This window comes from Pleuronectes platessa, chromosome 15 (genome assembly GCF_947347685.1).
Source record: "Pleuronectes platessa chromosome 15, fPlePla1.1, whole genome shotgun sequence".
Lineage (NCBI taxonomy): Eukaryota > Metazoa > Chordata > Actinopteri > Pleuronectiformes > Pleuronectidae > Pleuronectes > Pleuronectes platessa.
The window spans coordinates 20,305,923-20,332,126 of NC_070640.1; the positions used below are offsets into that span (position 1 = coordinate 20,305,923).

Below are 26,204 nucleotides of genomic sequence, written 5' to 3' on the forward strand. Positions count from 1 at the left end.
CAGTTAACCCCCATGACCCCACACAATGTTATCTCCTGCTGGCTTGGTGAAGGAATTTCCATCTCTTTGCTTTCCTTCCAAACTGCTGCTTTCAACTTCTTTTGATTGACAACAACTTTGTTTTGCTCACCGGTGCCCCTGCCTATCCACAATAACTTGATCCATGCTCCCAGGGTTCTTCTGAGTATTTGGGGAAGTATTAGTTCTGTTGGGTAGCAGGTGTTCCCTGTCTCGCCTGCCCTGACCTTTCAAGGGTTAGTCGTCTATCAGTGGGTGTCAGGCCTATAAGTAAGACTCAGGTCGCTCTTCTTACCGAGGGGTCACACACCATACATGCTATGAAAGGAAGAGAGGGGCTAAAGATGAGAGAGAGGCTGACTTGAAAAGCCGTCTCCTCAGATAGAGACCCTCTTCAGATTTTTTTACCTAGGACTTTTTTAGCTCTTGAACAATGAGAGCACATCTGGCCAACCTTCTCTTTGGTCTTGTCACAGTTGTCCTTCACTCTTGAGGGATATTGCCTGGGAGAAAAATAGGGGAAAGACAGCCAGTGTTATTCTTCACTTACTCTGGCTGCTCTCAAAAGAGAAGTCTTTGGAATGTGGATATTTCCTTGAGTACAGCTGGAGGCAAAGTTGTGTAGATCAATAAAACCTTCCATCAGCACAAACATAAGGATGTTTAAATCGATAACTTTCTCACGACTTTGCCATTGGACACAAATGGCAAGACAAAAGCAGGTTGTCAAGAACATAACATCTTATTAACTGTATAAAATATAATATTTTAAGACACAAGTTCTGTTTGTTAGACTTCTTTCAGACAATTGCCAACTCCCTTTTCAAATTAGAGCACCTTGTCAAAAGCACAGAGAGGCGGACAGCGGTAGCCTATCTTCATTAAACTTTATTTAATTGGCTTTGTACGAAGTCATCTTCCCATCTCTCTGAGCTCCGTGGTTGGCAGACAGGCTCCACACCAGCAGTGCTCATCTGTCAAAACGACAGCTGGATCTCAGGAATGAAAGCGACACATGCCAGCAAGTTGTTCCACACTGTGTACAAACACTCTCGATCACACTCTAGTAGAAAGACCTGTCACAATCCTGTTTCAAGGAAATTAGAGTTTAGGTAAACACAACTGTCATGTGCAGTGTTCCTTGGAATTTTTGTTTCTTCCCTGGCTTGTTATCTTTTAGGACCCTGAGCTCTGAATATAGCCACTTCTCCATTCATCACATGGTTTATCGCCTTTTGTTGGTGAAATACTGACAGTATTCACAAAGTTTGAAGGCCCTGGAGCGCTCGCGTTGTCAAATTGAAATGGGGGAGGCAAAACTGCTGCCCACCTGCATAGCTCAAACAGTGCTCCAGGGTCTTACCTTGATGTGTGATAGAAGCAAGGTACCATAGAAGCAAACAAAACATGCAGTGTTCCATCTTCTGATGAGCAGACAGCAGTGTGATCTTCCATGTCCTAACTGAGGCTTTTTGCAGTGACAAGCACACTCTGAGGCCCCAGTAAAATAACAAGGAGCGACTTGCCAGCGTGTCCGTCTATTTGCTCCATTTCTTGTCTGACAGCCTTCCCCTCTTCTCTAGGCCACACTGTATCCTGGAGCTTAATAGACTATAGAGGACTCAATTGAAAATGCGAATGTGCCCATCAGAATGTGTAACCTTGTTTGCCCTAGGTATTTAACACAGGACATCTGGAGGTGATGGCTTGACCAAGGCATGTCAGGGACAAATGAAATGCTATTACTGGAGACATGCCTTTGTGTGTATGTGTGCATATGTGTGTTTTTGTGCCTCCCAGCCGTCCCTCCGACTCCCTCAATTTCCAGCCAGTGCATCAGTCCAAGCAGGAGTGACATGCGATGGCATTCTTTGTTTATCTACTCCCAGGGCCACGCTCCCCTTGTCTCTTTGTGTCGCTGTCACCAGAGCAGTACGCACTGGAGGAGGGAAGGAAACACAGTAAGAGCCGTGTTTGTTTGTCAAGACAGCGCTGGATAGACAAGGGCATTGCTGGGTTCATGAAACATGACAGCTGTTTAGATATGGAGAGAATCAGCCGTCAAAAACATCACTTAAAAACTTGACACTTACTAGTCACTACACTCTAAAATGCCATTTAAATGTAATATGTGCATATCATTATATCTGATTGCTCCACACCTGCCTCACAATGGTCCGCAATGGGTGAAATAAGATAAAAGATACAGGGCCATTTTTGTCAATTCCATCACTTGCTAGTATTCACACGAGCTGACTTGGACATTATCCAATGTCTTAACTAGCGGGTGTGCAGGAAAAACTCAGGAGAAAGTCTGCAGCAACTAACTCTCTCGCACACAGCCCCTCTGGATAATCTCCGGAAATTATACAGAGTTCAATACATGATTTAAAAGCAGCTGCAGCGTGTTGTGAAGCTGAAGAGATCGTACTTCAACTGTTGCAATAAAATACATTTCTGCTGCAAGTAGGGATACGAGAGTACTCGTTCTCCTTATTAGGAGTCAGTGGACCATCAAAATGATTTTGTCTTATTTCTTCTTTGGTAGAATAGTTGCATACTATTGTTTTAACAAAAACACGTAAAACATGAATCAACTACTCAGTGTCAGTCAGTAGAAGGGAATGAGTCAGGGTAAAAAACTGTGTCTACCAGTGATGACATAGTTGGAGTCCAGAACAGCTTGCTGGCATAATACCATTATCCAGTATTGCAGACATCATTAGCAGTTTGTGGGAATGTCGACAATTGTGATGATTTGTGTTATTGCACCCACTGAAGAAGGATCTCTCAAGTTCTCAGACTCTCAAGGCCCCTGGATATGTTATCATTAAACACTATAAATATGGACTGACTTTCAAAATGACATTACACAGTGGCTGTGCATGTCGGTGTTGTTCCTGGGGGTGGATGTCTCCACAGCTCTCTACCTGTACAGTCACGCAGGGGGAGAGAGGCCGCACCAGGCACTTTGCTTTTAATGAGGATAGCACTGAACACATGCGTTCCCTTGTCATTGTACTAAAGAGCTTGATTGCAGATGCTGATACTTCCGATGACAAAAACAACATCTGTGAACATCTGCTATGGAAATTGAAGCTGGCCTTGGAACGCAACATTGACTTTGTTTTCCATCTTCATGGACCAATTAGGGCTAACAGATTTACACAGCCGGATCAATCTGAAAACAATAACGGCATCGCTGTTATTTCTCGTGCTTGATAGCAGCGTGGTTCCACTGTGCACATTAGCACTACAGAACAGCAAGCACCCCGACCTTCACAACATCTTTGCTCCATCTCACATACATCCCTAGAGATGCTTTTTCCTTTTAATCTTGACAGCATGCAAGGCCGTGTGTGTCTCAGTGAGTATGTGTGCTCTCCCACCCTTCCTTCCTCTTCTCCGGCATCCTCTCTGTACTTAATTAACAGTTATTAGTGTAAGCAGAGAGCACCGGATAAGATGTCACAAATCATCAAGTCTCTAGGTGCAGTTGCAGCAATTAAGAGCTCTGTCGCACCTTCTCTCTCCACAGTCATCTGGTACGCATCCAGATTTCCTTCTTAGACCTGAAAGCACTAATCAAATCAGTTCTTTTCAGATTTTGTCATCATTATTTAAAGTCCTAATGATGTGAGACTCCCAACTCGGCACCTCCCCAGGCCCCAACTTCTGATTGCAAAACAATACAAAGCTACACTTTTTAATGAGGAACAATAGTTGGAACTTTCTTTGAAAGCCAAGGTTCTGTTTATACCCTTGAGGCTTTACTATACCCAGACGTACACATGTGCAGCTAAAGTAGTAGAGATGTTTAGCTGAGTTTAGTCGCAGATTCTAATGCAGACTTTGACTTTTCTGTTCCAATTTGTTGACCCTCTAAATCAGGGGTCTCCAACCTTTTTTCAACTGAGAGCTACTTAGAAAAAAATTAAGTGGCCAAGAGCTACTTGCATCACATCGCACATATTTATTAATCAACTGACTTAAGCTTCTGTTTGTACACGTGTGAAATTGCAATACACAATGCTTATCAAAAATAACTCAACTCTAATACAATAACTTAATAACTCAACATCAAAGGTCCAAGAAAACATTAGTACACTCACTCTTTTTAAAACTTAGTGAGATGACTGGCACTGCATGGAGTCCTTCTGTTTGTACACGTGTGAAATTGCAATACACAATGCTTATCAAAAATAACTCAACTCAATAACAATAACTCAATAACTCAACATCAAAGGTCCAAGAAAACATTAGTACACTCACTCTTTTTAAAACTTAGTGAGATGACTGGCACTGCATGGAGTCCACCAAAGAGGTGTATGCTGGAGTGTATGCACTCAGGTTCACTCTAATACAGTCATTTAAATGTTCATCTGTCAGTCTTGTTCTGAATTTAGATTTGATGACATTCATGTCAGAAAAAGCAGCTTCACAAAGGTATGTCGAACCAAATAAAGCAGAAATTTTAAGTGCTGCTTGGTGAATGTTCTTGTAGTTTTCTGGGTCTACAAGGCTCCAGAAATGTTGTGAGTGTTGCTGAGACTTAAGCTGAACATGATTCTGGAGATTTATAACCTCCATCTCCATCTCCACAGGATTGACAGTGAACAGTTCAGCCATCTTTTCTGAAATCTCTGTGATGTCTACCTCCATGAATGGGTTGGCAATGAATGCCACACATGGCTCCAGCTTATCAAAATCATTGAACCTATCCTCAAACTCCTGGCCTAGCTTTGACATGAGGTCACAATATTTATTGACATCCAAAACAAAGTCAGCCCCTGCATGGCCATCTAACATCTTAACTACTGTTGGGAAGTGTTGCAGTCTTTTGTTTTTCAGTTGCTGGAGGTAGAATGACAGTTTTGCTTTAAAAGCCTTAACAGCACTGATCATGTCAGAAATTGTTCTGTCTTTACCTTGTAACTGGGTGTTGAGCTGATTGAGTTTCTCTGTCATGTCTGTCAGGAACGCAAGATCAAGCAGCCACTCAGCATCAGACAAAAGTGTAGTGTCCTCCTCTCTTGACTCCATGAAAGCCTTGATTTCGTTCAGCAATGAGCAGAAGCGATGCAGTATTTTTCCTCGGCTCAGCCACCTCACCTCAGTGTGGAGAAGGAGATCACTGTGTTCAGCAGACAGTTCCTGGAGGAGCAGTTTGAAGCTTCTGTGCTGCTTGGCCTTTGCGCGAATGGAGTTGATGATCTTAATGACAGGTGTCATCACATGATCAAATCTCATGACTTTGGCGCATATAGCCTGCTGGTGAATGATGCAGTGATAGTTCACAATTTTAGGAAAGTCCGGGTCGGCCTTGCACAGTGCAATAAATCCTGAGTGGCGTCCTGTCATAGCTGGTGCGCCGTCTGTTGTAATAGACACCAGCTTTTCAATAGGCACGTTATTTTCAACGAAGTACTTTTTCACAACGTTGTAAATATCGACTCCTCTGGTTGTGGTTTTTAGTGGAAGCAACGTCAAAAACTCCTCTCTGGTGGAAGCGTCTTCGAAAACCATCCGGACAAACACAGCCATCTGAGCGGTATCAGCCGCATCCACCGACTCGTCACATTGAATTGAAAACCATTTGCATTTAATCATGTCCCGCTCCAACTGACCCACTGCATCGGCAGAGAGCGCAGACACTCGCCGTGCCACTGTGTTTGCGCCAAGCTGTACATCAGCGATAGCGGACATGATTTCAGTCTTACTTTTATGGTCCTTGAATAATGTGTCGGCCACCGCTGTCATTGCTTCCTTCACCATCCCACCATCGGTGTATGGCTTCTTGTGCTTTGTCAAAATGTGCGCCACTTTAAATGATGCCTCCGTGGCCGCGTTGGCTTTCTTCGTCGGTCCGATGAATAAACATTGCTGTTTTTTAAGGTTTGCTTTCAGCTGGTTCACTTTCTCAGTCCGTAGAGTGCTGCCTGCTGGAAAATCCCGTGCAAAGTTACCGTGGACTTGAGTGTGGTGGCGCTCCACGTTACCTCTTTTGCCGACCGAAACACTGCTCCCGCATATGAGGCACACACACTTGTCCTTCACGCTAGTAAAGAAGAACTCGCATTCCCACTCCAAATGGAAATTGTATGTTTTCTGCTTTTTCTTGACTTGGCCACCTTGGTTTTCCATCTTTGTTGTTTGTGTAAAGTTCTGCTAATACCACCAAACTCCTCACTTTAGCTTAGCGAGCGTACAACGTCACTCAACGTCACAACGTCACTTTGGCTACATTTACACCGGACACCAATGTGACATATATGTGAACGTAAGTGAGATGAGGTGCATTTACTGTCGTCGGAATATAATTTTTTTTAATTTTTTTTATTATTATTATTATTTTTTTTATTTTTTTCGGTCAACCTATCAGGCGAGCTACTGAAAACCTGCCCGCGAGCTACCGGTAGCTCGCGATCGACGTGTTGGAGACCCCTGCTCTAAATGGAACCTTAATTACTTCCATCTGCAAGTAAAAGGACCTTACGCTTTGCTTCTTAGTCTTCCTTTGTTTTTTTATTTGCTGTCGCTCTTGTGGCTCTGGCCTCTTGATGGTTTTGGCTAAGAAGTGTAGTGCAGTGAAGTTGAACTCAGCGTCGGTACAGGAGAATCCTGTTGAATCAACAGAAGTTGCTTCTCAGGACTTGAGTACTGTTGCATTTATGGGATGAGGCTGCGTAGACGGACTCTTTCAGACTGAACTCTGGAGATCCTCTGGACTTTCTTGCAGGGGCTGTAGGTGTGAAGGCAAATGTAATCCTGCTGTATTGAACCATGAGCTCAGTTGGAGATTCTCCACAGTTTTTACCAGGGGGCTGACAGGAGAAACTTCCGCAACTGACTCTCTCCCATTCAGACCCTGTGAAAGCCGCAGTGTGCCGTGATGCAGATCGCACTTAATCCCACTTACTGTTGCGAGTCTGCGGACTGTCTCAGGCCAGTCTCTTAGTATTTAGTCTGCAGAAAATCCAGAGGAGCCGATGTGAGAACAAAGCAGATGATTCTCCACAGGATTCACGGTCACTTCAGTCTTGAAACACTGTTAAAAAGAGATATTATTTCCGAATAATTTCCATTGTCATACTGGATTATTTATTAATCCCTTTAAAGTACCTAATCCTTACACAATTTCTTATTGTAGTTTATGTATATTTAATTTGTGTTTAGTTGTAAAGTGGTAAAATATAGAATCTCATTAAAAAAAGTGTGACAAAATACTTGAGCAATGGTGTGTCATTTTTAAAGCAAAAGGGAATTTAAATAATTTCTTCCCAAAACAAAAAAACACAAACATGGCAATAGAGATTAAGATTGCAAGTTAATAACAAACTAATTTAAAATCTTAAAATCACATGAGCCAGTGGTAGTGATCAAACGTTATATTGTGTTGGCGGCATACTGTCTTTGTTTCCGTCTTCTCATGTTGCAGGCAGACGTCCTCCTCCATGCACTTCTATGTCCAAATTCCTCGTCCATGCAGCTACCTCATGTCAATAAGCTTGCATACTAGCAATGACAAGTGAAACACACCGACTGAGTCCATACACAATAGAAGGAACACTTCTATCTGTGATGGCTGAAGGAAATGTGTTTTAAAGAATGATTGTTCAGTGATGTCACATGACTGAGGAACAAAAAGCTGAATTATTGCTTTTCCTTTCTGCCACAGATCTATACTGTCCCTTTTTAAGTGTGACAGCAGGTTCAATATTTCTACTCAAAGTTTGCATGCTCCTATAGCCCATCTGTAGGCACACCAACAAACACTGATACCATATAATACCATATCAGGATAAATACAAAAGAGTATATAAACAATTTCTGCATTCAGAATAATAAGTATATTATACAGTATAAATGATCAGTGTCTCTAAAGTATACTCCCTAAATCAATATTGAAATTGTATTTATGATAAGCACATGAACACAATTAACAAATTCAGATTCTTGAGTAACTGTAGCTCTTAATACTCACTCTGAAACTCACAAATTAACACATGTCTCACCTGCACTTACAAAGGACTTTAATGTGTTTGATAAAGACTGTGCACAAACACCCATAGATGGTGCCACAAGTCCAAAAAAAGCTCTTTGGGCTCACGGCTGAAGATGGATGAGTTCATTTTAGCTGCTCTTTCTCCGTCTGTCTGTCATTCTCCCTCTCCGTGATAAAGTTCTCATCAGAGGGTTAGTCAGACACTGAGGGAATGGTTTCATTTCCCCCTCATTACAGCAGACGCTGGAGAATCACTGAGCTTCAAAGCTGCCTGATTGCATTATCAGGCATTTGGTGTAACACAGGCGTAATCTATGCCATGTGACAGGGGAGCCGGGCCAGCATTACAGCACCGGGCTAGACGGAGGGAACGTGGACCTGGGGTTCAAGACTTGTGTCAATTCATTTTCTGTTCACATTCTAAGGAATTCACTAAACTCTGGCTCAGGGGGATCAGCAGGATGTCCTCTTAAAAGAGGTTCGGTGGGTTGACTCCAGTCTCCCCCATTTAGTATACAGTAGTTAGGGCTCATGCTTCATATAGTTGCACTGTATGGATGTGTGTGTGAATGGATGAATTGCAAAAAAAACTGTTCTGTGAAGTGCTTTGAGGTCATCAATGCTATAAAGGTTCTGTACAAATACCGACCCTTTACTACTTCAGATACTCTAGCTCTTACTCATTTTTTTGTACCTATTGACAGTTTATTTCCTATATTGAAATATTTATTGGATCAAAACAAATTGTATTTGGAAAAAAAATGACAAAACTTCAGAGAATTATCAACTGACTCTGTAGTTCCCCTTAGCTGTATTGAGCCTTGTAGCATCTTCCAGCTTACTGGCTGGGTTTTTCGGCCCACAGTCTCACTGATCTCATAACATTGTTTCCATATTTTGAGTGAAGAATCTCTAATAAACCCAGTGTACACTCCATGGGCAGTACCACAAGCACAGTTAGCATCTAATTGGATAATATGATTAATAGAGTATTAAGCAGCCAAAAAGAGAGATGATTCCTTCGGGGGTGGTGGAGACCAAAACTGAACTAGAGGGAGATTAATTATTGGACATTGATTTATTAGGTTGCCAAACATGCAGGATGAAGTACAGTAGGTCTAATCTTCTGTAATTGTGTCTTGCTCCATACAACAAATTTACGGACATACATCAGTAAATAACCTTTCTCACTGTTAAGGATAATGGTTAGAAGTAATCTAAAGATGCTTGTCTCACCCTGGAGTGTTTTATTTGTTATGTTGTTGCTTCCAAAGGTCAAACACTGACTGATTGAAGTGTTTGACCTCCAACAATCGTTATCAAGATCAGCTGTGGATAAAGAGCTATAAAAGAATTGTAATTATCACCATTTTAGAAACAGTAATTATGGGCATCATTAGCATCCATCATTACGTTTAAGTGGGGCCACGGTCCAGGAAATGAGCGTTCATCCTGCTCTTTTTATCTGCTCGCATCCATCGCTTTCTCAGTGTAGTCAGAGGCAACATTAGAGGACATTTTGGAATCAGTGCCAACTGAAACAGGGTTGTCTAGTCTGCTTTTTCCCACAAGCCCACAGCTCCCTTATTCATTGTTAACCAGATCTCACAAAAGGTTTTACCCTGCTGTGGTTCAAAACAGTCTGGAACGAGATCACTGATGTTCCCATTAGAATGAGTGGTTTTCTTCTTCTGTCAGCAGAGCATAAAAGTATGGACGGTATGTAAATTTGTAGAATGAGGGTTGAAGGACAGTTCACAGCTTGTCAGAGGGAAGAGAAGAAGCTGGGCTTAACTGAAATGAGAGAGAACTGTTGGAAGTAGGTTAGATTTAACAATCCCTTCTGAGAGACATCCACCTGCTATTCAGACTTTTTACAAGACAAAGCACGGCTTCAGCTGCAAAACAGCTAAAGTTTATTTTCAACAGTGTAACAGTGGAGTTGTTCACAGCCACAGCTTTCCCCTGGATGAATTAGTAATGCTAAAAGATTCCATTTCGTCTATCTAAATGTTGTGTGCAGCGTTCCGTCTGGTTAATATAAGGAGCCACTCAATTTTTCATGCCCACGCCAAGTGTAGCCTTCAATTTAACATGCGCTTTTAATCCTGGGAGTGCTAAATTGCTTTTTAATGTCGAGGAACATGGTGTTTTCGGAGTAACTCGTGAAAAATGCATCAGCAATATGCAGAGCAAATCAGGTCTAATGTTTTGTTGTTGTTTTTTTTTAGGCTAAACTGAACAAAGCAACACCACAGCAAAGAGGAGTGAAACCAATATGTTGTTTTGACACATCTGTCACCTCAGGGGTCTCAGGAGGACACCTCCCGCAGGCGGTGACGGTGTGTGTGTGTGTTTGTGTGCAGCCAATGGTGTGATTAATTGCATGTCTCCTTTCACCCATGCTTGTTGTGTATACTCTCAGTGCGGCACACATGCAAATCACTATTTTATGGCTCTACATAGGACATGCAGCTTGGTGTGATGCAAGATAGAAATAAAATGAGTGCAAACATGATCAATGTTAAGTTATTACAAATCTTGTCCATATAATGCAATTGTATTTGTTTTAAACCAGAGAATGGTGAGGTTAATTCTTTTGACTAACTAAATCCATATTTCAGAAACAACTAGAATAGATGTACAACCCAGTGAGATTCCTCTCTTCTTGATGACAGATTTGATCCTTCAGGGAATTGATGATACCAGTCTTGTACAGATTTGTGGACAGTGGATTCTATTCGGCTTCTAAATTTTTTAAGTTGTTGTTGTTCTACCTTCTGCTTTAAAATATTCTTAGGTTCTATTGAATTCCAGTCCAGGCACACAGTTGGCCAGTTCCTTATTTTCTTTTTTGTCTCCTTTAAACCTGTTTCTGTAGGGTCTTTTTTCACATTATTCTCCTGCTTTATTTAGACTGGGTGTCATCTTTTTATTCAGTATATGGATTTACACACATGCATTCAGAGTGCTATCAATAAATATCACCTCCCTGCATAGTGTGCTCTCTCCTACCTAAATTTTAAATGGTGCCGTTTCTGTCCATGCCAGGTCCATGATCAACAGACCTGCTGGACTTCCATCTCATCCAAACTCATTTATTTTCATTTACAAAAACAGTTCTGCATAGGGTTGTCTGGCTTCTTTTCATGCTCTTTGCTCAATGTAATCTTAGAGTTTTGTCCTGATTTATGAGCAATGGTGTTCTTTGTCCATAGAGTTTGACTTTCAAACGCATCAGTCACTGTAACACCAATTTCCACGGATAATACTTTAGAAGCTCTGTTTTTATATGCAAGGTTGTGTAAGTAATGGATTGTGCAAAGCTTCATCTTTTAAGGATGGCAACTGTGCCTCGGTGTTGCCTCTTCCAATACCTCATAAATAAAGTCTCAGAGGTTAGTGGCTTTCAGACGTGCACTGAGCTCCTGATAATCTCCTGACATTCTCCGGAGGGGCCGATTGTGACAACACAAATGTCTTAAAGAGACAATGTGAGAAAACCGCTGGAGATTATCAACTCACTGATGAGGCGCCCACTTAAAGCTCCCGAGATGTCAGTGTTGTTGTGAGCGCATCTGACTGGTGGATCAACCACTGCATTGTTGTATTGAATAGAAAACTACGGAGAAAGTGCCGATCCAATTGTGTGGACATCCTTTGCAGTATTAGTCTTAAAACAGTTAATGGTTTCTTACCTCAGGCAGTTCCCCACCATGGGGAGCCATGTTGGGTCAGACACAATCCAGGCCACAAGTTCACAGGATATTTGTTATTTTATAACTTTATTCATACAATAATTCAAAGGTGAAAGCACCTCTGTTACAGTGATCACAGCTAAACTGACTTTTGTTGCCGTACTCATACCTATTTTGGTTACAGCTGTATTTTGGGTCACATATTTTTCATTCTATTTAATTGCTTTTGATTATAAATGGGATCAAATATTCCACACTTTACCTTAAAAATACTACAGTTTAAAATATTGGACGTTGACATAGTTTGGAGTTATTGGATATTTTAGAGTTTTTGAACAGGGTTGTACTCACTCACTGTACGTGTGCCCCTCCATGTTTGAATTCATGACATGTGTCAGGTGTTATTGTGCCTGGAGCGTTAGTGGATGGCAGGTGTTTGCAGGCGTCCCTGGCCCAGTTTGATTCCCCTACACACCAGAGGCTTTAGTGGACTCAGACTCTGGACTCCATCGAACATGACTGGAATATGTTCCTGTAATATCCCTGGTCAGAGAATATGTGAACCCAATCCAAATGACTTCCTCAGGGCCGGCCAACCAACCACCCTCTATTATCACGTTACAATGTGGCCATCGGAGCAGACTAATCAGTAGACAGTGGCAGTGGAAAACACAGCCAATGCTGCCTCTAACAATTCCATATTGAGCTATATTGTCTCAGCTTTCAAACTAGCTTTAGAGAAAAACACTTACAAATCATCTCAGACTAGACTGAGTTAGTATAGCTTCTTATAGTGTAGTGACATTTCTGTACATACACAATCATATTCTCCCTTTATTCACGAGTGGGATTACAAGTGTGAAAAGTCCTGTGTTCAATTGTTGAGTTCAGCTTCTGTGTTAAAATTATTAGCACAGTGTCATAAAGTGTCTTTGAGTTAAACTGTGTGATCACAGTTTTGTTCATTCAGCCTTTCACCAAACTGAATTATAAACGTTATCTATACAAAAAATCATTTATCCTTGTGTCAGTGGCCCCAGCAAATCCAGAGGTGTGTGTGTGTGTGTGTGTGTGTGTGTGTGTGTGTGTGTGTGTGTGTGCGTGCTTGTCTGTGTGTGTGTGTGTTTGTGTGTGTGTGTTACCTGTGCATCCAGGCATGTGAGTTGGGGTCAAGCTGTGGTTGGTGCTGCAGCTTTCCCTGTGGATAAGCAACGCAGCCCGTCCCTGTTGACAGTACAAATCCTCTTATGTGTGTGTGTGTGTGTGTGTGTGTGTGTGTGTCTGTGTGTGTCTGTGTGTGTCTGTGTGTGTGTGTGTCAGAGAGAGAGTGAGCAGGCTGTCCCAGATCATCCTGTTGAAGCCTGGTGTTGGTAAACACAGTTCATGGTAAGCTCAGCTGACACAGGCACTGATGATCGGGCTTAGCGCTGGCTGTTGCCTGGGTGGCCCTTGGCACTGACTGGTCCCCTGTGGCCCCCCCGACACCAGGCTCCAAACACTGACAGAAAACGAAATATCCAAGTTACAAACTCTGGCACATACTTTGGTTTTTCCCGGTATCACTTTAATAGCAAAACCAAACTCTAAGGTGAATCGTTTAACACAATTACCTAAACACAAACAACACACTTGTTGACAAAGTATCACAAACACTTTCAGAGGCAGAACACACTATATTTGTGCCCTGGGAGCCTGGGCCCACTCAAATAACCCCTCGGTGAATGTGTTGCTGTCAGGCCAGCAGGGCAGCCTCACAATGTGCACATTTAGGACCCTGAGCCTGACGGCGGTCCAGAGTTTGTGGAGGAAAGCGTGGAATGTGTCCCACAGGCAGATGCAGGCGCTCTCAAAGGCATCTCTATTACGAGCAGACAAGCAAGGCCTTATGTCTTGGTCACCAGCCTCAGAGACATTTCCAGACTAGTGCCCTGCGCCATGACAGCACGTGCCCTCGTGGAAATCTACTAGCCCACGATGTGCTCCACTTCTCTGCTGCAAACACACAATGTTCATGTGTGCAGATCTGATAACCAGGAGTGTTTACTGCAAGTGCAGTGTAATAAGAGCTTCAGTGAGATCCTCAAAGGGATTCTGTTTGATGCATTTGACGATAACGAACAGAAGTGGCGAGTGTGGCGAGTTCTGAAGTTCTTTCTTTTGAAGTCGCTGTGACGTTCTTGTGACATATCTGTAAAGGCTACTGTCAAACCTAGTTTGCCTTAACTGGAGCTAAGTACCAGCAGCATGAGCTGGTGTCAAACATGACAGCAACGCTCAGGTCTGTCTGCAGCCGGTGGCCTTTTATCAATGATGACAGATTAAGAGCCCTGTGATCTTGTGAAGCACCAGGCACCAGCGTTGATTACCATCACTGCTGATAATGCTGGATGCTAATCATTGTAAACATCGTGTTGTGGCTTTGACACACTTAGGCTTATCTGTAATTGGTGTAATTGTTACTAGCGTTTAACGAGATCTTCTTCCAGATATGCTCAGTGCCAGAAGGACTCGGGTTTGGGAGAGGCTCCCTCACATGTGCCTCGCTGATGGGGGCATTAGATCAACACTAACTCGTCTCACTGTGCTATTAATGAAAAGCAGCCACGAGCCAGCGCGTAAATCCGATAAAAGGGGCTGTAGATGAGGGGGTCATGAAATATTTAAATATACAGGGCTTCAAAGCGGAAGAGGCCTCCCGTTCCTATCAACAGACAGACCCCCTGCAGTCCAGTCATGGCCCTAGTCTGCGGCCCGCAACCAGCTCCACATGTAGGTCACAAACCACCAGCTCACTTTTCCTCTGTAGGGACGCCACAAGGGAAAGGAGCCGGTTCACAGATGAAACTGCTCCCGTCTCCAAACACACACTCACACATAGACACTCACACAAACAGTTTTCCTCTTGTTCAGCCGGTCTCCTGTGTTCTAGTGTTATACAGAGCGGGAGATGACGACGGGGTCAGGGAGGATATCTAAGCACTGTCTCAGTGGACTCTGACATGTTAAAACACCCTGTCACATGAGAGGCTCAGATCCTCGCACACTCACACACATAGAGCCATCTAAACCACAGCCAAAAGGCCCCTTTCATACACAGAAACTGTGTTTTCAAACTGAAACAACCTCTGTCTTCACAAGCATTTTGGCTCCGTATTAGTTTTAATCCATATCCAGAGTAGCACACCTGAAAATGCATATCATGTGACCACTCACATACACTGTGCATATGTGTCCCGGTACTCAAACGAAGAATTTGTTTGTTAGTATCAGATAGAGCTAGATTGCTTGAATAAAATCCCCTCTCCTACACATGCAAACAGTTGTTTCATTGTAGAATGCAGAATTTAACTGCACAACAGCTGTTAACAAAGACAACATGGACAGCAACACTTGTAATTGATTATCCATGTTGTGTTATACTGATAGCTGTGGGTAATGTCGGTTGTGTTCTTCCGAAAGGGAGTCATGTGATAGCAGTCTGACGAATCAGTGAAGGCTACGTCTCGAACTAAAAGACCAAATCCTGAAAGCTGTTGTAAGTGTTTACATCGTTTCCAAACCTCTAGGTTTTTTGCCCGTCTAGACCAAAACACAGCCCTGGAGTTTGCAGACTAAAACGGGGCCAGCGGGGATTCCAGACTCCCCTGTTTGGGTAGAGTGGAAGCCATATGTACCTGTAGCAGAGTTGAAGCTTTTTCAAAGTGAAACGTATTGTGGATGTAGCCTGTGATTCTTCTCTGGAGTGAACACCACCCGGGGCAACTGTCAACTACTGAAAGACAAGAACTATAAAAGAAACAATCAGCATTCTGGCCACATTTTCATTTTGACAGGTCACAGCTCATCTCTCCCGTCAGGTATCTTGTTCCATCTGTTTTTTGGATCTCAAAGGGGCCTGAACTTCCCATGTCTCTCCTTCCCATCATTCAGCCACGGTGCAGGGCGGCTACTGTGGACAGAACAATGACCTTATTTAGCTCCGGACTTGCAAAATGCAATTAGAAACCTCTCAATGGCCAGCGGGGGCCGGGGATAAGATGGAGGGAGCAAGAAAGACAGCTACAGAAAGAGAAAAGGGTTGGGGGTGGGTTGGCAGGGACCTCCCTGCTGTCTGTCACCCTGCTGGCTTTTGATGTCCGTGGCCCATCTCGTGTCCCTGTAGAGAGCCTATCATCAGGCCCCCACTCCGGAGCTGTTGAGCACCGAGAGAGCCTTGGAAAGGCTTGTTGAGGTGGAGCGCGGGGGTGTTGGGTGTGTGTGTGTGTGTGTTTGTGTGTGTTTGGTTGGGATGGGGTGGGGGGGGTTGAGGTGACTGGGGCTGTCTCTGTCGGTGCCTGACAGAATGGTCTTGACGGAGCGTGTCAGAGGTCTAATCCCTCAGACCATACTCCTCCAGCTGGGTGAATCCCTCGGGGGGGTCTGCTTAGGGTCAGACAGGTTTTAATACAAGGCCTTAGTAGTGATTTCCTCAGTGCTTTCCTGTAGTCGTTCCTTTTTAAGACACAGCAGGCTCTCTCCCCTCCTCCTTTACCCAGCTACCTCCCCGTTCTTTCTCTCACTCCCCTCCTCCTTTACCCAGCTACCTCCCCATTCTTTCTTTCTTGTCCCCTCCTCCTTCACCCAGCTACCTCCCCGTTCTTTCTCTCTCGTTCCTCCATCTTTTCTGTCTCTCCCCATCTCATCCTGTTTAATTTTCTACTCTGCTCTCTTCCTCTCTAGTTCCTCCTCCTTAATCTCTCTGCCTCCCCTTGTTTCCTTGCTCCCACTGCGACGCCGAGAAGAAAGAAAGAAACAAAAAAGGGAAAATAATATCCCTGCCAGCGCAGTTGCTCTTGGTTAGTATTAAGTTGAGGCCTTGTGGGGGGCTCCAGCGCCACAGCTCTTTGGTTTTAGACGTCTGCTGGGTCTCCACAAATATAAAGGCATGCAGATTAGAGAGAAAAATGAAAGCTTGGGGTTCACCGTGCAGCGGGTTATCTGTCAGTGGTAGTTCTGTCTGGGATGTATTTCCACTGTGGAGCTTCAAAACAGGGGTGAAATTAAAAGAGGCTTATAGTTCTCTTTCTATTGCCATTCGGATCAAATGACTCTACAGCTTTCTTGATGTTATTCTGTGTCAATCAATGAATTTGACAAGCTGCACAGAATTGTGTTAACGGTGGTGCTTCTGAGTAGCCATTACAATGCAGTGCTGCAGAAATACATTCAAAGAAATGTAGATGTTGTGGAGATGAAAGTAAAAATATTCAACTTGCAGTACAGAATTTCTGTTTCCCCCTCTGGCAGAGACAGTAATTACACAAACCCTGCCAAATAGATATCCACAGTTCCAAGACAATAATGTGTGAGCACGGTGAAGTAAATGTAATTGCTGTTTTCTTCAAATATTTTACAAACCAGTCTGAGAGCAGTAAGGTGACAACCCTTCTCTTCTTTCAGCGCACTCTGAAGCGCACACTTTTCTCTACTTCTAACGTTTATCGGCAACAGTTGCTGTAGACTACTTCCTTTCTCAAGCTAAAGTTGCTGCCATGATGTAAAATGCATTGCTCTGGGTGTGCATTACGAAAAAAGTCACCACAGACACCAGATTAGAAATGTCGCTATGCTTCGAAATGCAGAGATTTACCTGACACTGATGGGCTTGATCAGCAATATGTGATCTTGTTTAGTGAGGGCTTGAAGGTAACGGGCTCATTTATATGTTAAAGCCCTGCACGTCCGTTTTAAAAAACAGCACATTAAAATTCATATTTCACTCGTACATGCCTAATCTTTGTTCTCAGAGCTTTGACGATTTTTTCGGTTCATTAAATCTTTACATAAACAGTTAGTGACAGCTCTATAAATATGGATGCAGATTTGGCCTTTAAAGTAATTTGGCTTGGATTTGAGAATTAGTACACTGACATTACATGAAAATGTGAAAGGTAAATCAAGCTAATATGTATGATGGTCTGCTCAGTATACTCTGTGTGTGTGTGCGTGTGCGTGTGCGTGTGTGTGCGTGCGTGTGCGTGCGCGCGCGCTCGTACGTGCGTGTGTGTGTGCGTGCATTGGTGTTTTGAAGTGGGCAGCACGTATGTTTCTTCTGTTAGAAAGGGAGGGAGTGATTGACTGGTCTGAAATTATCCATAGCATTGCGGCCCACAGCCCACATTCCACGGCAATGTCTGTAATTTAGGCAAAAGGGTCTCTTATTTCTCTTGTGACTGAGCAGCGGCATGGTAAGCATGTGTGTGTGTGTGTGTGTGTGTGTGTGTGTGTGTGTGTGTTGGGGAGGGGCTGCATTAGGGATGTAACTAAGGCTTTTGAAGCCGGGAAGGTTAAACCAATTTTCTTTTCTGCATTGTTTTCCAAAGTGCATCCCACGGCAGTGACATTACACTGATGGCCGGTGGAGTTTTTTTTTTCCTGCTGACAGGCCCCGCTCTTTCTGCACCCACAATGTCAACTGGATCAGATTATTGCCTACCAGATGCAGATAATGTCTGCCATTAATCAGGCCATTTATCTTGAACTCTTCTGGCCTGCTTTCAGAGACCGCGGGGAGATAAGCAGATACAGATAAGCAGATAATGCAGTCTCGACAGGCTTTTAACAACCAGAAGAAATACTTTTTCTCCTCTGCTTCCCCAGCTGACATATGACGTAAGCTTCATATCTCTCTAGGCTCAGGAAGTTTTAATGTATCACAAAGATCTACAAAGGTATCATTCATCGGATCAGATAGACTCTTTCATCCCTGCGTCCATAAATCTTCCTAAATGTTCCCTGAATGCCAATCACACTGTTTGTATATACACTGTCATAAGCACTGGTTGAATAAGTGTGGAAAAACAATACAACGCTGAGATTCATTTTTGGCATTGTTATTTAGAGGTTTAATACTGAAAAGCTTGGCTGTGCCAATGCAGATGGAATGTCTGAGGTCTTTAAATCTTCCATTCTCTCTGTCAGGATGTGTGATTGATGCAGTTCATAAGAGAAGTCTGTCAGCTTTTCCAAAGGCTTTTTTCACTTTTGGCTTGCTGGTGTCCCAGTTTGTGTAACGGCTCTTAATGCTGGGCACATTTGTCTTTGTCTGTGAGTGTGTGTTTGCATGCATAGCCGTGTGTCATCCCCACATTAATGTTAGCAATGAGTGACAGATTAATTTATGTCTGGCTACATGTCTGAGGAATTGGGAAGAAAGGGCCTGTCAGTGCTTCTTGTCGAGGGGGGGGTTTTACAGATTAGAGCCAGTTGTCATTGACAACCCAGTGCAGGGCTGGTCGGATGTTTTGTCTGTAGGATTTTTTTTTATAAAACTTTAAAAAAGACAAAACATCCTCACGTTGCTCTCGAAAGGCGTTTACGTACGTATAATTTTACTTAAATGTTTAACGTACATACATTTTAGTACTGAGGCAATGTGGGTTTGTCCAGACTGAAAGATCTCATGAAACACACACCTTCATATCCTCCAGTTTCATAAGGCAGCAGACTCATCATATTCTCCACAACCACCCCCATCTGAGATGACTGCTATTCCGAGGTGGTAACAATTGTGTTGAGTATCATGAAGAAAATTCTTCACATCCAGTCCTAGTTTGAATCCATGAAACAGTTTTAGCCCTGGCCCTGTAAGGCAAAGACAGAGGCTGGAGTCAGCCTACAAGCATAAGAAGAGCTTTTAACATATTCCATTTCCAGGACTCATGTTACACTTATCAGTAATATTTTAAACGAGGGTAGATTTGGTGTAATGGCAGGAAGGCTCATAAAGGCGAGCCGGTCCCCTGGGATTGTAATCTAGAAGAGAGTTCCTGTAAAATTAAACCACGGTTGTGTTGGGGGGAGACAAACATGCCTCTGGTTTCTTTGAAGTGGAGAATCAGTCTCCAAAAAAAAGAATAAAAGATGACACTATGTCAGTGTGAAGCTGATGGTCTAAAGACAGACCTTACGTGCCCAGACAGCAATTACTGAGATACATAGCATACACCCAGACATTGTGTTTGATCTCAGTGCTTCGTTCTCAGGCAAGGATGATGTTTTTCCGCAGTGAAACTGTGCAGGGTTCTCATTTTGTATGTGCATGTTAATCTCTGTCAGCATTTCATTTGAATTAAAAATAATGTGTGGTGAGAGATCCGGACGCTGATTTATTTGGCAGCGTGACTGTAATCACAGACTTGTGGTCGCTCTCAAATCTGATAATGGCCATTTAAAAGAGAGAGAGCAGCGACTCGCTCAGTGCTGCTGCAGCTGCACAGGCCCGTGGAAAGGACTGGTAGCCATTTTCTGACGGTGGGAGTCGTATAAATACATATCTTGAAGCCCGCCATGTCATGCGTTTGAAGCCAAACCAGCATTTGCTCTTGATGTTTCATCACAATCACCACTTCAAGCATAAGACTCCTTGTGATCTAATTAGTCACCACAGTTAGTACATTTGCAACTAATTTTAGACAAGATGTACTGTTTCTGCATTGTAAAGCTAAATCATTTCACAGTTGTTATCAGAGATGTTTTCCCACAGCCGATGAGCAACGGTAGGGCAGAGGTTAATTATTCCATTAGATGAAGAGGTTCAGTGCACAATGCATACATCTGTGAACCACGTATGGATGCAGAGCAGGAGCCTGTAACCTGATGAGCACATGGTCCTGTAGGCTGCTCTTTCTCCCAGGCCCTTTGTGACCACAGCCTTTATCCTCTGCAGCTCAACCAAGTGGCTGGACTTCAACCAGCTATCAGAGGCCAATCCTTCCCACCCCCTGATGGTACTTCACATTCTTAGTTCTGTATGCCATCAGTGTGTCTATGGACAGCCTTTCAACGCATATCGACAATAATGTTTTTAATGTTAAAAGTGAACTTCTCACTGCAGTTTGGGGAAAGTGCTCTTGTCTCAACTCTCATGTGTGAGGATTTGATTTGCCACTCTTAGCAGCAGATCCCATTTTCCATGACTCCATGTCTGCATGGCCGGTCCCAGGCAGCCAACTGAGCCTCAGTCCCTTCGTTACCGAGGGACGGATTAGCATCGCAGCTATGAGCTAAGTCTGTTTTCTGCTCCGTGGTTGCTTGGGCTGAGCTGGCAAGGAAATACTTTGCAATGTGACTCCATTGTAGATCTATTGACCTCCCAGCCACTGGGTTAATGCTCATTAGACAAGCTATAGAAAGCAAGGGTTTGCAGCTTTAGGAGGATTCTCCAGCAATGTCCAGCTTAATACGTCTGTTACACCAAAAATAGTGCGTTAATGTTTGTTTTTTTAACATGGCTGAACCCATCTAACGAAGGCAATTGACTCCTTTACCATTGACAGGAGTTTGTTTCTCTGTTTCCCTCCAGTCTTATCTATGTTCGATGTCGCGATGCTCTCTCATCTCAAAAGGTTGCCCTTTGGAGCAAGAAGCTGAAATCTGACAGTTTCAGTGGGGCTGCAGTGTTGCCTGGGCAGACATGCAACATGTCATGAGGGAAAAATCATTCTTGGTCTTGGAAAAGTTATCACATAATAATAAGCTTGGTCGTTGTGATTTATGTCTGTGGTGCGGGGCCGGAAGCTCGTTAAGTTTTAGGTCCGTCAGGGTGGGCCATGGAGAGCTCCCAGCTCGCACTGAAGGCTGAATGACTGTAAGTGCTTTTTATATGACTAGCTGACCTCCCTTCAGGCCAGTGCAGTGGGAGTTGATCCAACAGGAAGACAGGAGGGGGTGCATGCTGTTTATAAAGGAGCGTTTTGTTTTTCCTCCCTTCACGGTAGCGGCACCCTACTGGGAAATTCATTAGCGGCTGACATCACCTCACTCAGTAGAGAGTGAAAGAAAGAATATCTTTCTGCCTCAGCTCTCCCCTCCCACCTCTCCCTCTCTCCCTTTATCCGTGGCTCCTTACCCTGGTGTGCTGCTCTCTTCCCTCTTGCGCGCCTTTTACGCAAAAGGTAAGCGCGCCGAGGTGCGCACCTGTGACCTCAGAGCTTTTCAGGGGGCCGAAAGCGCGAGTGTTTGTCTCGTGGAGGAGCGACCGAGGTTGAATCCAAGTCCGCCTGTAAATCAGGAAGTGGGAGGACCCAGGCGTGGAGGCAGCAGTGGCAGCGCTCAGTCAGTCAGTCGCTGGATGAATGGGAGCTTGTCTGCTGCCCAGGAGCGGATGGGGAGAGGCTCTCGAGTGCCAACGAACGGGATCCGTCTCAGAGAGAACGGCACACTGGCTCTGCAGCTGAACTCACAGCGGGCTCTTACATTGTGAACCTCCGCTCACTGCCCCTGTCTCCACTGGGGAAACTGGCCGTGCGCTTTGGTGGATTTGTTTCCCTCCGTCGGACGCAGCGCTCTCTCTGCGCACCGACACACACACACCCTCCCGGATCCTGCTTGTTTCCACTCACGGATATTTCCGACAGGAGAATATATACGTGTCAAAACAACACTGTGTTCCGAACAAGGAGAGGAAGGTGCACCAGTGGGTTTGGCTCTCGTCGCCTCGCTGCGGTCACAGAAGCTCTCCGTGGCCAGACACATGGTTCTCTTTGTCCAGAAGGCGCAGTAGCTTTGTGAGCGGCTTTGGATTTTTTTTTCTTGGAAAGGCTTCTCGTCTCTCCGCATGGCTGTCCTCGATTTATAAGGAGTTGACTTCGCCGCCTCTTATGTGGATTACATGATTTGAAAAGCAGAATGTGAAACGAGGCCACATTCACCAGACCGAGAAAGTAATATCCTGACTTATTTGCCTTCTCGCCAACCGTGCCACAATCTGAGGTATGCGCGCTGGTTCCGATCCGTCCTATAATCTAACATGTATTTAACAGTGTGCGTGCGTGTGCTCGTGTGTATGTGTGTGGCACAACACTCTGAATTGGATTTTTAGAACACAAACCACTGGACCACCTGTCCTGCTGTCATTTATTCTGCTGCTTTCATTGTTTACATCCTGTCAGCGCCGTGTTGATACCCGATCAATTAAAATAGTTCACCAATAAATCATCCCTGGTGTAGACTAGCTGTTTAACTGCACTCTCCTGTTCTCATTTCTTTCTCCTGCAGCCCAAATAACAAGCAGGCGACTATATACAAACACGAGCGTGCAGATAACCAGGCTGTCAGTGCACGCAGATTTTGAATATCCCTGTCATTAAGCTTCTATAAATCACAAAAAAACGTGTGAAAGCATAATGCCTTCACGTCATATGCGGGCCACAATTTAAAATTATGGAAATCCGAGACCAGTGAATCCACAAAGCTACTTATCAGAAATTCATTTTTATTCAGAGAAACCTGCATTTATCTCTCTCCCAGCTTTACGGGTGTTGTCCTGTTACAGCAGCTTGTACTTAATTGTGATTTCATTATAATTCTGCTAAATTTGGTGAGTGAAGTAAAGTTTATTTTGGACATTTTTCTATCATTTTCACCCGCGTATGTGCTTTATTCAGATTCAGGTTTTATTTCTGACACGGCGCTGCTGTCCGTGCTCCAGGAGAAAGGATGGGACTGATTTGTCACGGAGCAACAGTGCCATCAAGTGGCCTGAATATTAAGAGACACTTGTTTTTGCTTGAGTCTTCGTGCCCAGTGTTGGTTTTGTTGATGATGCTTAGGTGCCCCCGAATAATTGTAGACATAATGTGGATGTGACAGGATACAGACAGTGGATATGTCTTGGTCCTAAAGGAGATTAAATATGATCTTGTCTTAGTAAAAAACAGAGACCCTCTGTTAAAGACACACAATGTCAGAGATAATCACATCTAATAAACCTTATCGGGCAGAGTTCAGGTATTTACTTTACAATGACAGCTTGGTGATTAAGGCATAATAATCATTTACCTTAACCCAGTAATGCCTGCTCTGTCGGCAGTCTGAGAAGTCACTAGAAATGTGATCTAGGGCTCGGTGTGGACATTTTGGAGGGAAATTGGATTATATTCAGCTGTTACAAATTGTGGGATATTTTTGCTCATTTCCATTTTCCTCTCTTCCAGGTCTCCAATGCTGGCTCCGAGAAGTTTTTCAGCACAGCCGCAGTTAAAGGTACAGATATTATTTTATATTCACCATTTACTGTGCTGCGGTGATGGCAGTATGATTCAAATTGCTGTGCATCGTCCAAGTTCACTTATTGTAATGTACGCCCAGGCGATGCATCACCTCCACATATTCATTCAAGGCGCACACATATAAAACACGGCTCTGCTGTTTTTCCACATCTACTCATAAAACAGAAAAATGTCTTTGTGCCAGCAGTCATCAGATGGAATCATAGAAACCTGCTAAGTGCGGGCTTCTACATGTATGAGCCATGTAATGCTTTGGAAACAATGTGGCGTTTGTTAGACATGTGCTGTAGTGCGCTGCAGCCAGAGGAGGAGGATGCACTGATGCTGTAGAGGAATGAAGTGCGGACAGGACAGGCATCTGCTTACGGCCTGTGTGTGCCAACACCACATGTGACCTCATTATTAAGTCACTAATTTGCTGTTAAAAGCAGCCCCATTTTCTCTGGCTCAGGGATAATGGAGGTGCCCCGTGTGAATGGACATTCCTCCGTAATGGGGGGGGGGGGGGGTTAGTATGCAGGGCCTGTAGGCTCGGAGATGAGGGTTATGACCCCTCCGGGACTGTGGCAGAAACAAGGCCGACTGCTGATGACAGGTCCCTGAACCTCCCCTCGGCTCTCCGCGCGGACCTCCAAACACATTTCCCACATTCTGGCCTTTGATTCCCTCCAGGGCTTGATTTGTGGCGTCCATTGGGAAGGCTCAATGGCCGCGCTTGACAGGAAGGTTTCCTTTTGAACGTGCTCCTCTGTGGACTTATTTGGTTCCCTTGAAAGGATTAAGGCCCCCTTTGTGTGGCCTAAATCAACACAAGGCCGCCCTCTCTCCCCCTCTATGAAAGGACCCGACGGGGGAAACAGTACACAAAATACGCTTTCTCTCTGCTGCATGATAGTCCACTCTCTTGGCCCAGATTTCCAGTTAAATATCCCCTCTTTTCTTCCCTTTTACCATCTCTGTCCCCTCCCCTTCTCCTGCCATATGCTAATGCTAAATCAGGCTGCTATTGCAATAGGCGAGTAAAAGAATCCAGGTGCAGGGAGAGCAAGGACCACTGGTATTTTTTATGGAGGGTGGTGTTGAGATTAAAGAGTCAGGTGGGTTTTTGTTGGAGGGGATAACCAGCGCTGTAATGCAACCAAACCTCTGGACGCGCTACAGCTCCAACAAAAACAGCGGAACAGGCTGGTATGAATGTCAATATTTGCCCAAGGGCAGGTGCAAAAAGTCTCTATTTGTGTGACGGTTTGTGCACCTTCCTGTTGGTCCACATAAAAATTATTCTTTGGCTTTAGGCTTCTTACAAATTCAAAGCAAAGCTGGAAACCTTATTCCTGATGCTGCACACAAGTCTTTAGTTTGCAATTGTAAAAATCTACAGTCGTCTTAAGAACCCAGCTTCACTTACAATTGGGAAACAGGTCAGGGGAAGATGTAAACATTTCACACATCATATGCTGAAAACATTGTCTGTGGTGAATACACCAGGCTTCAAAAGATTCATATTATCCGAAAATATTTAACCAGTGCTCCGATGCTGTGTGTATTATTCAAAGCATGGTGCCAGCTCTACTGATCATATTGTGACTGATTGGAACAAAGGTAAGATGCACTGAATATATGAGGAGTAAATTGTAATTCAGCAACTGACGTGCAGCGGTGCTAATGACTGGCTGTCGGCTGTTCTCACTGCAGCAGCACCAGAAATCAGCCCAGGGCAACGTCAGATCTCTTTGAAGACTTGGTGCTGGTCCCTCATCTTTTAAGCTCGTTGCTTTCTCACCTGCTCAATAATTACTGGATTACTGTTTATTTTTCATTCAAAAGCCTGAGAGTTTTTTCACCCGGGGCCAACGCTGCATTTTAAAGAAGGAAAATCCAAATGATGTGAATGCGGCTTTTCTCAGTTTTCTGACGTCTGTCGGCTCGGGGCCGTCGGTGTCAACAGTTCGTGTGTAGTGTGGAGCTCAGAGTCACTATCACTATCTCTCCTGCTTTCCCTCTCTGTTTTCCTCCCTCAGTCCTGCTCACTCTTGGCTCAGTTTGCTCAGGAATGGATTTCATTAACTTGGACTCATTAAATGTGTGCTCCAATTACTGTGGTTGCTGATGTGCCTGCAGGTGTCAGCTACCTATCCCAATTCATTTGCTCTGCAGGACGGCGGGAACCATCGGAAAAGACGTGGCCCAGTCCGCTGGCCGCCAGTGAAATTCACAACTTCGCTGAACTCTCAGCTGATTTCAATGCGCTGTAGGTGGAAATCAGGAACCGAGCCTTATGAACGCTGGGACTGTTGTCTGGGGAGTCCATTGAAGTGCCGGGTTGATACAGATATCTGTAATGACAAACCAGCGCAGTGTGTCATCACAGAGCCCTGCAGGCAGATCTATCAAATGATTAAAGCGCTGCCCAAGGCCAGTAATATCTTGTCG

At 44.1% G+C, this 26,204-nt stretch overlaps 1 protein-coding gene across 1 annotated transcript in view; it reads left to right on the top strand.

Moving 5' to 3' along the window:
• Positions 1-26,204, top strand: part of auts2a (activator of transcription and developmental regulator AUTS2 a) — a 298,958-nt gene that overhangs the window by 244,556 nt on the left and 28,198 nt on the right. Inside the window, exon 6 of the mRNA XM_053442311.1 lies at positions 23,697-23,745. Coding sequence (XP_053298286.1) covers positions 23,697-23,745 — 49 coding nt within the window. The remainder of the gene's footprint in view (positions 1-23,696; positions 23,746-26,204) is intronic.